Source organism: Haliaeetus albicilla, chromosome Z (assembly GCF_947461875.1).
Source record: "Haliaeetus albicilla chromosome Z, bHalAlb1.1, whole genome shotgun sequence".
Lineage (NCBI taxonomy): Eukaryota > Metazoa > Chordata > Aves > Accipitriformes > Accipitridae > Haliaeetus > Haliaeetus albicilla.
In genome coordinates, this window is record NC_091516.1 from 24,743,293 (window position 1) to 24,757,706 (window position 14,414).

Here is a 14,414-nt window from a genome sequence, read left to right on the forward strand (position 1 = left end):
TTGCTTCAGTCAACAAACATGGTGTATCCTAGTGAATTCTTCAGAGTAGATGAACTTTACAGCTATGTAGTTTGCCAAAGTTCTTCAGAAGGCATTAACAATGAAATGGCCATCAAATCATAGCAAGTTCATGAACATAATTAGAAAGCAAACAAACATATCCAGAAAATATGTGGAGACTTATCTAGATGAAAAAACTCTTCACACAGCTTTGTAAAGCTATAGCCTTTTTCCTTCTAGTACTTTCTCACTGGTCATTTCAGGATGCCCTGAGCCAGCACAGCAACTGAGAGTTGTTCCAGATCAGAATTTGGTGCCTGTTAATCTCATCATTATAAGCTGTGTTGCATTCACTGTGCTGAATAGTCTGTAGTATAGGACCATGCATGTGTTTGATCTTGATGTCTTGGCTCATATAGGGACACATCTTTACTGAGAGTCAGCAGGACAGCAGAATAAATATTTATAAGAGAAATATTAAGTATAAGGATCAGTTCTGACATTTTCTAAAGCTGCTCTTTCTGTCAAGGGACAGAAGTATACACTTGCTGCTGACAGGTGTTGATAAGCCTGGAGAAGGTTTCTTAAGAGATATTGAAAGAGAACATTACCAGAGCCTAGGGAGTAGTTTTATATTGCTCTTTAACTTCTTTTGAAGGGCATAAGCACTGTCAAAATCTGTGTTCTGAGCTGGAATCTATAGATATTAGCTGTAAAACAAGGAAAACCAAAATAATTCTGGATGCATTAGAGTTTAATTGGCCCCTGACATGAATTATGTCAGGTTGAAACTCTGTTTTGGTCATACCACAAAGATGGTGGTGTAGTTTTGTTCAAGCTTGAAGACCAGCCTTATTTCACTTGACATAACTTTGCCACTTTGTTTGTAGAGGTGAAAGAATATTTTTTAAACATAGGTGATTGTGGTCAATCCCAGACATCTCCAAAACTAATCCTAAGGTAACTGCCACCCAAAAGTCACTCAGGAATCTTGCAGATGCCTGTGACGCCCAGCTGGAGGATTTTCTCCAAGCTTCAGAAAGCCAGCAGCATTTCTGGTGTGGGAAATTTGCTTGCTGTGGGCAATTTCACTTCCAAATGGAATGTGGGAGTAATTTGTATCACATCGGTGTCACTAGGAAGCTTTCTGTTGACTTCAACACTTAAATTGTGCAGATACTTCTTCAGATGCCAGAAGCCTCAATCGATCTGGTCCAAGCTGCTACTGAAAATACAGTTGCATATGAAAGGAAGAACCAATTTTAAAAATCTAGTTCTTAGGGCATTTCTTTGTGGTATCCTTCAGGCCATAAGACTTTTAACAGAGGCACCCCCACCTGCCAAGCATCATGTACAATTGGTCACTGCTGAGTCAGAACAGATTTGTAAGAATGACTTAAATATATTACCATCCTGCACTGTATATCCTTCTCTCTCTGATGTTTCAGCTTGCAGCTTTTTCAACTTTCCTAAACATTCCTTTCCTCTGTATTTCATCTATATGCTGGAGGTTATATTTTTCTAGTTCTTACCTTGCTTTATGACCCATATTTGTTCATCAGCTATACCAGATTCTGACATGCAAGTCACTATTTCAGGAATATTATGTCACTGGAAACAAGTTACCATTGATAGATCTTTGTATTGTTATGCTTCCTTTCCCCAGAAGCGCCTGGTTTAGCAAAATTATCTTGATTGGCATGCGTAGTTCTGCTTGCTACATATCCCAGGTAGCCTTTTTTGTGCTGGATACATGCACAGTGATGGAGGGGAAAGCTGAAGAAGAATAGGCTTGCGTAACTATTCACCACCTAAAGTCCTGCCTGCCCAGCAAAGTGAGTTTTGTTTCCAGCTGGCACTTCTCAGACTTTAAGTCTCTGTGATTGTTTCTACAAGGCAAACACACTCAGCCCTCTGTCATTCACCATTACCCAACAAGACTGATTTAAATGCTCTTGCTACACCTAGTGGCAATGCTGTGCAATGATGTGTTTGCTCATCCCTGTGCTGGCTGCCTCAGGTTCCTGTCTTGAGGCTTGTATATGTCACTAAAGGTGGAAGCGCAAAGGAAAATGAAGCTGCTGCTCAGTGACACATACTGCTTACCTGCCCTAAACTGTAGGAACAGCCGTACAGGTTGGTTTCAAAAAATCTCCTGTTAGTGTGGAAACTTCACATCAAAGACAGAGGAACGCACTTTGTAGAGTAGCAGTCAGAAAAAGGTTTTTGTAGAGCTGCTGGACATTTTGTAGGTACAGTGCACCTTTCCTAGACTCAACAGTAATACCTCAACAGTAAGGGGTCTCACCTTTAACCCCTTGTTGCTTCTTCTACTAGTGAAGTGTATACAAGAAAAATCTGCCTTTCTGGACTAAGACTACCTGAGCAGCTGTCTGCAAGAAGCTAATTAGTTCTGCATGACTTTCTGTATTTATGTATTTATTTTATTTGAGTCCCTGCTCTTGAGGGCTGTGGTCATATGAAATCCTCATTGTCCCTTTCCCTTCTTCTTTACCCTTCGCAGCACTCCTCATCCCTTCCTGTTCTCCCACTATTTGCACTTGTCTTCCTTCATAGTCAAGAAAAACTTGAAAGCTTTACCCAATTTTAATCTTCAAGGTTGGAATTGGAGAAAGCTTTATAATTTTATAATCTTGTGATTGTTTATTTCTGCGGTACATTTCTTGGTACTTTCATGCCTAAGTTCGGCAATAACCATAATGTGAAAACCTGTGCACTGTAAGTAGGTTAGACTGCAAGAGAGAGTGGATCATCCCTTCAATAGGGTGGCATTGGGAGGACAAGTGCTGGGATGTGAGTGTTTTTCCATTTCAGGGACTGCAGAACTGGAAGAGTCTCCTTTGCTCTCCGGAGCTCACCTCTCAAACTTCCTTTCCCCGCAATGGAAATACAATAAACACAGAGGCTTGAATAAACTCAAGGGTTGGGGTTGTTTGCTATCCAGCAGTTGTCTGAACTCCCCTGAGGACTCTGCCTGGATGCTCTGGAAAAAATCAGAGTGAGGTTTTAAGTGGTGGTCGGCCCACCCATGCCACATAGGTCAAAGAGTAGCAGCCAGATGGAGAGCTGTGTACTGGTCCTATCCCAGTTGTGAGGTGGCGGGTCAGAAACAGGCCAACAGCCCATCCTTTTAAAAAAGCTGAGTTGTAGCAACTCAAACAAGGGTAAGCCTTTGGAAAACAGTATCATAGACAAGAATGATTAGTTCTCTGGTATGCCATGAAGGATCCAGATTAGCATATGCTATTTACCCTCAGACAAAGGTGAGAAAAACCCTGCAGTCTCTTACAGCCTGCTTCCTGCTGCTTTCTGAATGTGGATGAGACCCTCTGCCCTTACAGGGCTTCAGCTTTCCTTCCTAGCTGCCAAGATCAGACATACTCATCCCAGATGTCTTGGCAAAATCACCAGGTGACTCTGGGAGAGGTGGAAAAAAGGCCACAATTCTTTGATGTGGAAGAACAGGGAAAATCTCCCTTTCCCACTTCCATCTGCATATGCTTAGTGAGGCACCTGTATTCAGGCAGCCACTATGAATACAGACAAATAGGTGGTCGTGCTCAGTGAGCACAGCCCAGGTGAGGTATTTCTGATGCCAGGGCCACAGAATTGACGGGGGGGGGGGGGGGGGGGGTTGACATGGAGGGACAACCAGAAAGGTACTGGCAATGGGCAGGGGAACATTCTGCTGTGACATAAGGCAGGGAAGGATTTAGGCGGGCAGCAAATACTTAAGAATAACTGACTGTATGCATGCCCTTAATCTACAGTAGACACGAGGAAACTGCATGTTCATGTGAAAGAGATTAACTGCCTCTCACATACAGAGGGTACCGCAAATGGGACAGCATGCACTCCGGCAGTTACCAGGATTACTGATCTGCTACTCTTTACAGCCATGGGTCCACACAGTACCATTTCCTCCCAGACACATCTCCATAGGGCTATCCCATCTATTGAGACTTCCAATACCAGTTCACATAAAGCAATTTTTTAGTAGTCAGTGACACTAAATTACCTGATCTGGTATGCATTTAAGTTGAGGTAGAAATCTCTATGGCAAGGAAATACTACCTAATGGAAAACCAGAGGTATTGCCAGCTACACATCAGAACACATTCCTACAAGGGGGTACCCAACAGAGATAGCTAGACCTTAGGTCCAAGCACGCAAAAGGAGGCAATTCTTCCTATAGTGGGTTATGAATCTGTAACAATATGTTGTCTGAAGACTCCTGGTGAGACCAGTGAAACTGCTTTTCTGAAGATGTTAACAATGCTAATTTTTTGCATAATTTCAAAAAGGAAGATTGGATGAATTAATAGAAGAGAAGTCCATGGAGGGCTCCTGACTGCACAAAAAATAATTCTGGCTCAGAAAGTTCCTGAGCTGAAACTAGTGGGAGGCTGGGAGAGGCACCAGCTTATGGCTTCTTCCAGAGACAGGATACTAGGCTAGATTAACCTTTGTTCTGATCCAGTTTTAAGAGTGATGAGTTCAGAGTTCACTTATACAATTCTGGGACACTAAAAGGGAAGCCTTCAATTCTGTTTTAACTGTTCTGCTCTGTCTCATTGTTCTATCTTAACAATTTTGCCTGTAGCAACCATAGCATTATTTAGCAACCACTATATCTTTCTTGTGTTATGTTTTGTCAATGTTTTTTCAGGTGTTCCTGAAGCAGAAGTTACTTGGTTTAAGAACAAGGTCAAGCTGTCCTCTGCTCACCATCTGCATGATGGTTTGCTGCTAATTGCAAATGTTTCTCTGTCAGATCAGGGGTTGTACTCCTGCAAGGCAGCCAATCTTCATGGGGAGGTAACTGAAAGCTCCCAGCTATTGGTTCTTGGTAAGTCCAGGGTATTTTGCACTTACAGCAATAGTAATGTGGCTGCTGGCATGTCTAGCCTGCAGATCTAGTGGATGTGGAAAGAGGGAAGCACATACAGTCAGCTGTGTTCTAAGAAAAGAATCAGTCTGCATTTGTTCTCTTGACAGCATTACCTGAAATAAGGTGGTGATAAAAGGAAGATGGATAAGGAGAAAATGTCTCAGCACAATGACTGCACCTCCCAGTCCTGAAAGATTCAGTTTCACTTTTTCAGTCTTGCTAGTTAAGAAAAGCATTTATTAACCATTTCTTAAAGTGACTCTCTTGAAATCAGAATGATGCCACTTTTTCCCTGTGAAGTGCTCCACCTCTGCTGAGCAGCCTTTCTGTACATGGCTGTGTGATACTGACCCATTTCACCCCTAACAGGTGCATAAACCCAGTGCACATTTAAAAAGCACTTCTCAAGTTCAGTGAAGGGCAAAGTTTACTTTTTCTTGGGTTTCTAAACAACAGAGAGAAAGCCCAGCTGGGTGATTTGAAAAGACAATGTCAGCTGTGAAGCATGGGTGGCAGTGTTACCTTGTGGTAATTGGATGTGTGGGAAAGGGTTTCCCTTTCCTAGTAACTCATCTTCTATCAGTTCTCCATGCCTGGCAGATGAATGATCCAGCAAGACTTTGTAAGTGCTTCTATACATTTGATAGTGAAGTGTCAAATTTTGAAACCTAGTCCCTGCTATTGGTGCAACACCATTAAAGTATCCATTACAGCTCTCATCTTTTATGACTAGAGTGAGCATGGGTCCCATGGATGTTGCAGCTTCCAAAGGAAGTTTTAAAGTGAGATTTCTCAGTTTCACAGACAACACTAAAACCCCTTTATGAATGTTCACATGATTTCCCTGTGAATCCAGACTGGCTCTAGAAACTCAGTCTAAAAAACTCTGGAAAAAAAAATCAGCTGGGTTTCAGCCTATAAATAAACTCCTACATGTAAGTCCTTTTCTGACCTTTATAAATGGCTTAGTTTTTAAAGATGCAGCATTACTGTGAGTTATGCAAGCTGCTTATGTTTTTAGGCAAATAACATTTTTAATTCCTTGATGGAAAGAAACAGTTCAAGCATCGATGACTCGTACTTCTGGTGCTGAATGTGATCAGCAATAGAAAACTTGCTTAGTGTGTGCCGTGATCTATTTGGAAGGGGATGAAGCCACCATTCACTTAAATCAAATATCCCATCATTTCCATGACAAACAGAATTGGGAATGATAGGCAAGGCAATTGATTTTTAAAATAGCTTTATGGTTGGTAAAGAACTAAGTCCTGCAGTTCTCAGTGTAGACTGATCCTCTTGAGCTCTGAACTCTTAGTGCTTTGGAGCTCAGCCTAACTATACCACAGGATTTGGCAGGGTTATAACCATATTTAGTCAGTGCTTGATCTGGATTGTAGCGGACATTGAAAAGTTTTCCACTGACTGCCACGGACATTTGATTCAGCTTCTATGCTGTATAGATTTGGTCTTTCATATCTCCTGATATCATGTATCTTCGTCACATATGAAGAGGGTCAACCAGAATGCCATGGTAGTCTTCAGAGATAATTTCTTTCATTTTGTGATCATAATGATACAGATGTTATTTTAATAACTTCTCTAGTGCCTTAACTAACATGAGGCAAAGCACACCTTTAGTAGTTTCCCAAAGTTACTTTGACTGCCCTTGTAAAATGCAGCAAGGCAAATAATGCAGCAATAACTGGTGGTGGGTTTTTTGATGTCCGTGAGATGTTTTCTGCTACAATGTTGCTCATCACTTCAGTCTCCCAATCTGTTGTTACCAGAGCCTCCACAACCTCTTCCTTACCTAGAAGAATTGACAGCAGTGCTTTCCAGTTCTGGGACCAGCACTCATTCAGTGCTGACCTCTCCCTCAGGAACAAAAATGACCATCAGTCCAGGGAGTTCTGTTCTTATAGGTAAGTCAAGTGCTTTAAGATTTTTTTAGATTAAAAAGAGTTTAGGGTTTAGATTATAGTTATGCATCCAGTTATCCATTACAGTTAAGCATCCAGTTATCCAGCCATGGAGCACTGGGACAAAAGACATCAAACCAACAGCACATTGTCAGTCATAATCACTGCCAAATTGTTCTCAGAACTCAGAAACTCATTTAAAAAGAGGCGGTCCTCTTATTAGTGTAGTGCCCCAAAGCTGCATGCAGTATAAGGGCTCCATTGTGCCACACTTTATAACACCCTGTAAGAAGCAGTACCTGCTCTGAGGGGCTGGCAATCTCATTCAAAGCAAGACATGGCAAACTGGTGTGCCAGCTGATCTAAAAGAAGAAACGCTTGTGGTTCTGTTTTTCTTCTGCATTTGTGTACTAGTCTTTCCATATGTCTGCTATTCATATTGTATATCTTTCTTCTTCAGAGCCTTTTCTAGAGTTTTGCCTATCCCTTTAGACATGTTTTTCTCTTGCAAGCTCTCTGTTTCATTCTGTTCATTTTATTCCTCTCTGTTATATCACACAACCAATGTCTGTACAAAACCATATAAGTAAATAATCCCCAATGAAATTCTTTTTTTTTCTTTTCATCCTTTTCTGCCTTCCATATAGCTTTCTCCCCTTTACACTGCAAGTTCTGTTACATGCTGTAAACTCCTTTCAGATCTGTGGGCATGATTTGTTTGCAAAGAGAATCTCATCCTTTTCTAAAGTTCAGGGCATGTTTATTTTAAAATTTCATTTCTCATGCTGATCTTAAGCCTCTACTAAATGTCAGGCTCAGATAGGTGAACAGCTTCTCTAATGGCCTTGTTACTGCATACGATGAAATCTTGTCAAGTCCTGCAGTTTTAGATCAATCTTTTGTCTTTTTGGGGGTAGGGATCTGAAACTTTTAGCAAAGACTCTGTAGGTGGTTTGAGTGTTTATAGCTCTGGTCTCTGTACCTTCCAAACCATTCTTTGCTTACGTTTAGTAGCAATTTTAAGATTTTATTTTCACAGTGGAGGCTTTTTATTTATGTTTTAGTTTTGTATGGTTTACTTTTCCCCAGTGCTGACATCTGCATATATTTGCAATGGCTTTTAGCGTGCAGCTCCGTATTACATTTCTGCTTGCACAAAAACTTCACTGCAATAGTCCTTGGTGGGGGGAATATCTGAAGGTATTTATTAGCATTGAATAAATCATTTTGAGTATAGTTTTATTGTACTCACTGTTGTAAGACTGGGTCACACTCCTGTTTCATCCATTTCCTCTCAGGTTTCCAAAAAGAGGTCTTTAGTAGTTGTAGGGATTTTTTATTGTTTGAAAGCAGTAATTGAACCACAAAGGGTGTTCTGCACTGCCTGTATATAACCACGTCTAAATTAATTTCATTTGGCCTAGTTGCCCTGTGCCCTGCCATTCCACTTCAGGGGCAAGGAAACTCCATGAATTTTAATAGCAAAACAGCAAGCCAGTTTCATTCTTGAGGCAATTCCCTCAACTTCACTGGAGTTTTACTGACCTGGATTTGAGGCCTATTATTATTAAAATCTAAGGAAACCTCCTGAGAGATTTTTTATAATGAAAAATCAGCATGGAATGGGCTACGCAATCAATTAGAAAGCTACAGTCCAGTGTGCTGCATCATGTTGTATCACTGAAACAAACACACAAAGCATTCAGCTTCTATGTATGTTATTTAAATACGTTGTCTGTAGTCATACCAAAGAATTTGGATTCATCCACAGTGATGATAAGCATTACTGCAAAAAAAAAGGACTCATCTCTTAGATTTTTTTTTTTAAATCTACATCTACTTTACTCTGTACACTAATATCAGTATGGATTACAATCAAAGACTCTATTTTTACTCCCAAATTTAGTCTTCTCACAGTCTTCCAGTGCAGTGGCTAAATTTATCATGGACTACTGTGATACCTTCGTAGCCTCACTGTATCCTGATGAAATGTTCACATTTTGGCAAAAAAAAATTGCAGCAATTTTTTTGATCAAAAGACGAGATGCCATCATTATGTAAATTCTTGCCCTTTATTCTGTTTTTATTCTTTGGATGACAGGAACACAATGCAAATCCTGGAGCATAATGGTTATTCTAGGGAATCTGAAGATATGAGTGAACCTGTGGGGAAAATCCTAGGAAATTATTTGGAATCTGGTTCCCATCCCTTTTATCTCTTGGATTACGTATTCTCCAGTTTGTTCACTGGGAATCTGCTGTCACCCACAGCTTAGGACTCTGAATTTTCACTTTTCCAGGCTACACTACCTCTATCCAATTTTGTGTATTTAGCAAAAAAAAGTCCCAATTTGTAGGAGATACTGAAAATAACTGTAAAGTGAACTTTTTCATGACCAGAAAAAGTACAGTCAATTGTAAAAAAAGGAAGTACTGCTGCTCCATATTTATTGTGGTCTCCCTGCAGACTTCCATATCAAATTTACTCACTTCACAAATCAGAACATGATTTTACTGACTGCCAGCACTGCAAACAAAGTCCTAGAAAGCAGATTTCTTTCTGTTTTTATACATTATCCCCAATGACCACAGAGTTAGAGCAGCTTAGCTGCCAATTTCACTGCTGCTTCAGAAGATGAAGAGCTGGACTACAAATTCCTGTTCTGCAAACACCAATGTTATTTAGTGATGAAGCTGTTTTTAAAACAAAGTAATAACAAAAACCTTTCACTTAAAAGATGCAAATGATTGCCCTTACCAAAACTAGTATTTCCTCTCATTTTTCTTTTACTGGCAATAGTATATCCCCCTCATTTTCTAGTAAGAGTCACTTAGATGCTCAGAAGTCCCAGAAAACAGAATGGAAAACTATAATTATGATAGCCACCTTGCTTGCAATGGCCAGCCTTTTGAGTATCAATAAATTACTTATTCTGAGAGTGCCAACTGCATTAGAGCCAAGGCCCAAATTTCAGGAGGGTTTTCAGTCTTTTTTTTTTTTTTTTTTTCCCCCAGAGGGGACCACTTCAAGTCTGTGGCTAGTATTTGCCTACCTGCAGATTTAAGGGTTATCTAGATGTGGCACTGAACAGAAAAATTAACCTAGAACTTTTTGAATGTTCTGCAGTGCATTATAGTGAGTCAAATGCTGTGCCGCTGAGTACTTTAGGAGAAGAAACAGATCATACAGATAGACTGATGCCATGATCAGGGCCAAACTCTTTCAGCAGAGCCAGAGAAGATAGTGCTGCTATTCCTTGCTATGTATCTTGCTTTTGAGCCATAACGTCTGTAAACATGGGTCTAATACTTGTTCAAAATCAGTGTAAAAAGCAATAAAAGATCCAGATGAATACAGCTGATCTTACCAGTACAAATTTCTTACAAAGTTTGGTGATATACTCAAGAGCAAAAGTATATGTTCTTGAAACATAAGTTTTCCTTTACTCCCTTTTGCTCTTCCCCTCTCTACCATAAGCCGGCTCTACATTTTCCTAGGTTTTGGGAATTACTGCTGCATTAAAATGGAAGCAGAAATGCAAAATACAAAATAATTTACAATCTGCACAGAGTCAGCAAAGAGAATACTCATGAGTAATTATGATTAAACCAGTGTCTGTGCTCCCCTAAGGAAAAAGACAGCTGCAGAAGTTGTGCAGTAGGAGTCTGGTAAAATTATGACTGTCTGAGAAGTTATTTTGCACATCATTGTTTTCCTCTTCACCGTCTGTAATAAATTGGCATCACATTTGAGTAGTTCTAATGCTAAAGAATATTTTTTTAGCAACTTTATTTTACACTAATAATACTTCCACTGTGATGAGGATAAAGCACCAGGTACATTCATGGGATAATCTGTCCTGTTAATTGTGTTTTCCATTCCCTTCCATTTTTGTCTCAGTGAAAATTCTGCCTTGTCACACTATTTAGGAGAATCCCCAGGTAAGTGATATTTCTATAAAGATGAGAATTAAAATGGATATCAAGAGTATGCCATTATCATTGCAATTAATTCTTCAGACTCTATCACACTGATTACATTCTAAATACTGTATAAAGTTCATACGGTGCTGCAGTATCTTCCTTCTACCTCAGACTACACGGTAGCATTTCATTGAAATGTGTGGCTTTTCATTTGCATATGTGTACTGTGTACATTTCAGTGTATACAGTACGTGATGATATCTCTGCTTGGTTGAACATTTTGACCACACTGATCGTGTTTGTTTTTCAGACAATCAGACACTAGTCCTGCTGCTGCCAGGCTCTGAAAGCAGAGTCGAAAGAGCAAGGTCCTCTAGGCAATCTGCTCCCTTGGGTTTTTTTCCTGCCTGCTGGTTGGTGCCATGAATTAGTTAATCTGAAAACCAGTGATCTACAGCAGCGGTCCAGAATGCTGCCACATAAAATAGTATCACTGACCTCTGGGGCAACATCTGTTTAATTTGGGGGTTGTGGTAAGAGTTGCAGCCCTTGAACTTGTGTCTCTAAGCTTTTCCAGAATCAGTGACCTAGATTCTGTTCTAACATAGATACGAATGATGCAGGGCTCCACCAAGGCAAGTTCTGGTAAAAAACTAGGGGTGTCAGGCTTGCTGCAGGTATCCCAGTCTGGAGACCTGTCATTTGGCCAGCTCCTTCACATAAAAGATCTTTTAGCCTCTTGCACAACTTAAGCTTTGCTCTGGAGTAGCGTTAAGGGAGTTTTCAAACACTGTGGGATTTCTGACCTGTTGACTAAAGGACTTACGCATTCTAAATTTTGAAGCACCCTCTCCCTTCGTGTTGTTTCTCAAAACCTCTCCCAAAAGGCTAAAGCACATTGTTAATAGGACAGAAGTAACAGCCTCCCTTGAGTGAGCAGCACTGGCTTTCCTGCACCTATCTGCCCTCCACCTCCTCTGCTCTCTGCGTTTGTTATTTTTCTTGTGCCACAGGAAGTTTCCTGAGCTTCTGATGTTTTAGGATGTTATCAGCTTAAGAAATACAGAAAGGCTTCTACAGCAGCACGTGACCTTCACAGCTTGGGCTGGTCATTACATTATGTGCTAGCTCTTGCTCTGCCTTTTGTTGAACTCCTTGTGCTGTACTGTTGTTCAGTGCTTGCTCCACGTACCTCTTTTGAGTGTTATTTTTCTCCTATAAATGTACTTGTACAGTTAACCTGGAACTGTAGGAATGGTGGGGCAGAAGGGTATTCCTTTTCCATTTTTGTCATGCACTGAATAAACCCATCAGAGCTAGCTCAGGAGGTCATTTCAGCATACTGTATCCATTCTGGTAGGCTTTGGTTTCATGATTTGCCATTGGTGATTGTTTTCGGCCCAGTCCTTATTAATACAAGATTCTCGGTGTGTAGCATTCCTGTTGTCAGAGTCATTTTTAGAAAACAGTATTACTGCCACAGCTTGAAAATCTCCTTGCTTTTTTACTGGCCCAACCATGTGGCATATATTTGGGAACTTCTTTTACAGCCTCTGTGGGGCAGAGAATGGGCCTAACTCAATTTTTGCTGAATATGGTGTACATTTACAATGCTATGTAAATGATATCTAATAACAACAACCTGTGTGGCATTGGGTAACCAGTTTAGGTGTTTTGAGAACTGTTTAAAAACCATGTCATATGTTTGGTACAATAAGTTTCAACTGCTCCTTTGGAGCCATAAATAGTAATTTAGAATACGTTCTTTTTTTAAAATGCTACTGTCATCAGCTGAATTGGCCTATTTCAAGAATTCCTAAATACATGGCTTTTCTTGTCTAGCATAAGTTTATGTTCATTTGACCTCCTTTAAACTATTAAAAATAAAGGTTGTACTTACATTAACATTAATTCTTTCTTTTGGGGATATTCAGGATCACATTCCCTTTTCTAAGTTTTATTTCATTCAGTATATGAAAGCACTGAGAATTAATTTGCATAACAAAAACAAGTTAAGTGTCTGTTTAAATTTCCACTTCGTACTATATTGAAAAATCTTTCCCCATAAGACAAACTATAAAGACTTGTCTCTTAGTTTTGCCACTTCAGCAAAACAGGTTTTACATACATATGACTTTCAGACATGATCTTACCTATCTTCATTTGGTTTGATAGCATTTTTAAAAGTTGAATACATGCTGTGAAATTTTCTTCCTTATGTTAGATACAGGACTGAATTAAATTTAAGTCAGTTAGGCTTAACATGCATTTCTCATTTCAGTCGCTTAAGGAGAAAATCAGGTATGACAGAAAATTGGCTAAGTATTTCTCTGTGCCAGTCTGATCCCACCTGCGTAGTGTGAACACAGTAGTACAGTGTGAACTACAACGTAGTAGCTCAGCATCAAGCTTGTATCTATTCACGCTGATCTGTGGCTTCTCTACATTTTGTTCCAAGCATTTTTTCTTCATTTCATCCTTAATCTTGTTTCTGTTTTGAAAGTATACTTTAATTCTTTGAATGTAGAGATTAGGGTGGAATGCTGCCATATTTCAAATCCTATAGCTGCATTATATTTATCACTTTAACACAGTGTATTGTGGTCTACCACACGTTTCTGAGTTCGGTAAAATATATGCAGAATCACAGATATTTTATTTTTTTTTAGCTTGCTTTGTTTCCATTTTAATATAGTTAATAATTCTGCTGCCAAATCCCTTCTTTCCTCCTTTGCCAGGCATTTCAGACAGTAGTTGGCAATCAACTTTCATCTCCCAATTTTATGTTTGGATAGGTACATATCTGTGACTTCCAGAAGCAGGGTCATAGGCCTTCTGGGTTTTAAGTCTAGCTGAAATTTTCTGTGGACTTTCTGTGCTACATTTATTGTACTTTGTGATTTATTGTACTTTGTACATTTATTGTACTTTGTGATGTCCTGAAACATGCAGTCCCTAACAAACTGGGATGCTTACTTTTTTTTCAAATTCAGCCTTTTTTTTTGTTGATTCAAAGTATTTTGAACTAACACAGCACAAACATTTGCCTAGTTTGCAAGGAGTGTGATCACTGATGAATAGTGACAGTGTAAAACTGCACTTTAAGGTTCAAGAAGGTAGTTGAATATTAATACCAATGGATCCAAACTGCATACTACAGTTTATATCCAGGCTATGCTATCCAGACTGATGTCTTAAATAGGAAATAATTTTCAAAGATGAAAGTGTTGGCCTGAGACTAAGAAAACAAGAGTTTTATTTCCAGCTCCATTGCTGGCATATGGCTTGGCCTCAGGTAAGACAGCATGCACCTCCATGTGCCTTGGTGAGCTACTGGGATAATGGAAAAGCTGAGCTTAACTCCCATGGCACAGCAGTTTCAGGGCTGCAGTTGGAAAGCTAAGTACTTTGTTGAGCTCGGACTGCAGAACTATTTTGTTTAAAGACATTTCAAAGTAACTGCCTCATCTTGACCTGAAGTCTTCATTCAGATTCCATCTTTAATAACTATTAGACATACTGCCTGGGATTAATCAGCAGGTCAGTAGCAAGTTACAGAGCTATTTGTTAGACAGATATGAATGCATGAAAATAATCTATATTTTAAGAATAGATATCTTTTTTAAAGGCAATGCTGTTTTGGTTTTTTTTATTTGTAC

The 14,414-nt window shown here is 39.6% G+C and overlaps 1 protein-coding gene across 5 annotated transcripts in view; it reads left to right on the plus strand.

Annotated features, from left to right (window-relative positions):
• Nucleotides 1-14,414, plus strand: part of ADAMTSL1 (ADAMTS like 1) — a 482,116-nt gene that overhangs the window by 450,391 nt on the left and 17,311 nt on the right. For all 5 annotated transcript variants that reach the window (XM_069777337.1, XM_069777336.1, XM_069777338.1 and 2 more), the window contains 2 exons: nt 4,691-4,870; nt 6,700-6,834. In XM_069777337.1, the coding sequence (XP_069633438.1) occupies nt 4,691-4,870; nt 6,700-6,834 (315 nt within the window). The remainder of the gene's footprint in view (nt 1-4,690; nt 4,871-6,699; nt 6,835-14,414) is intronic.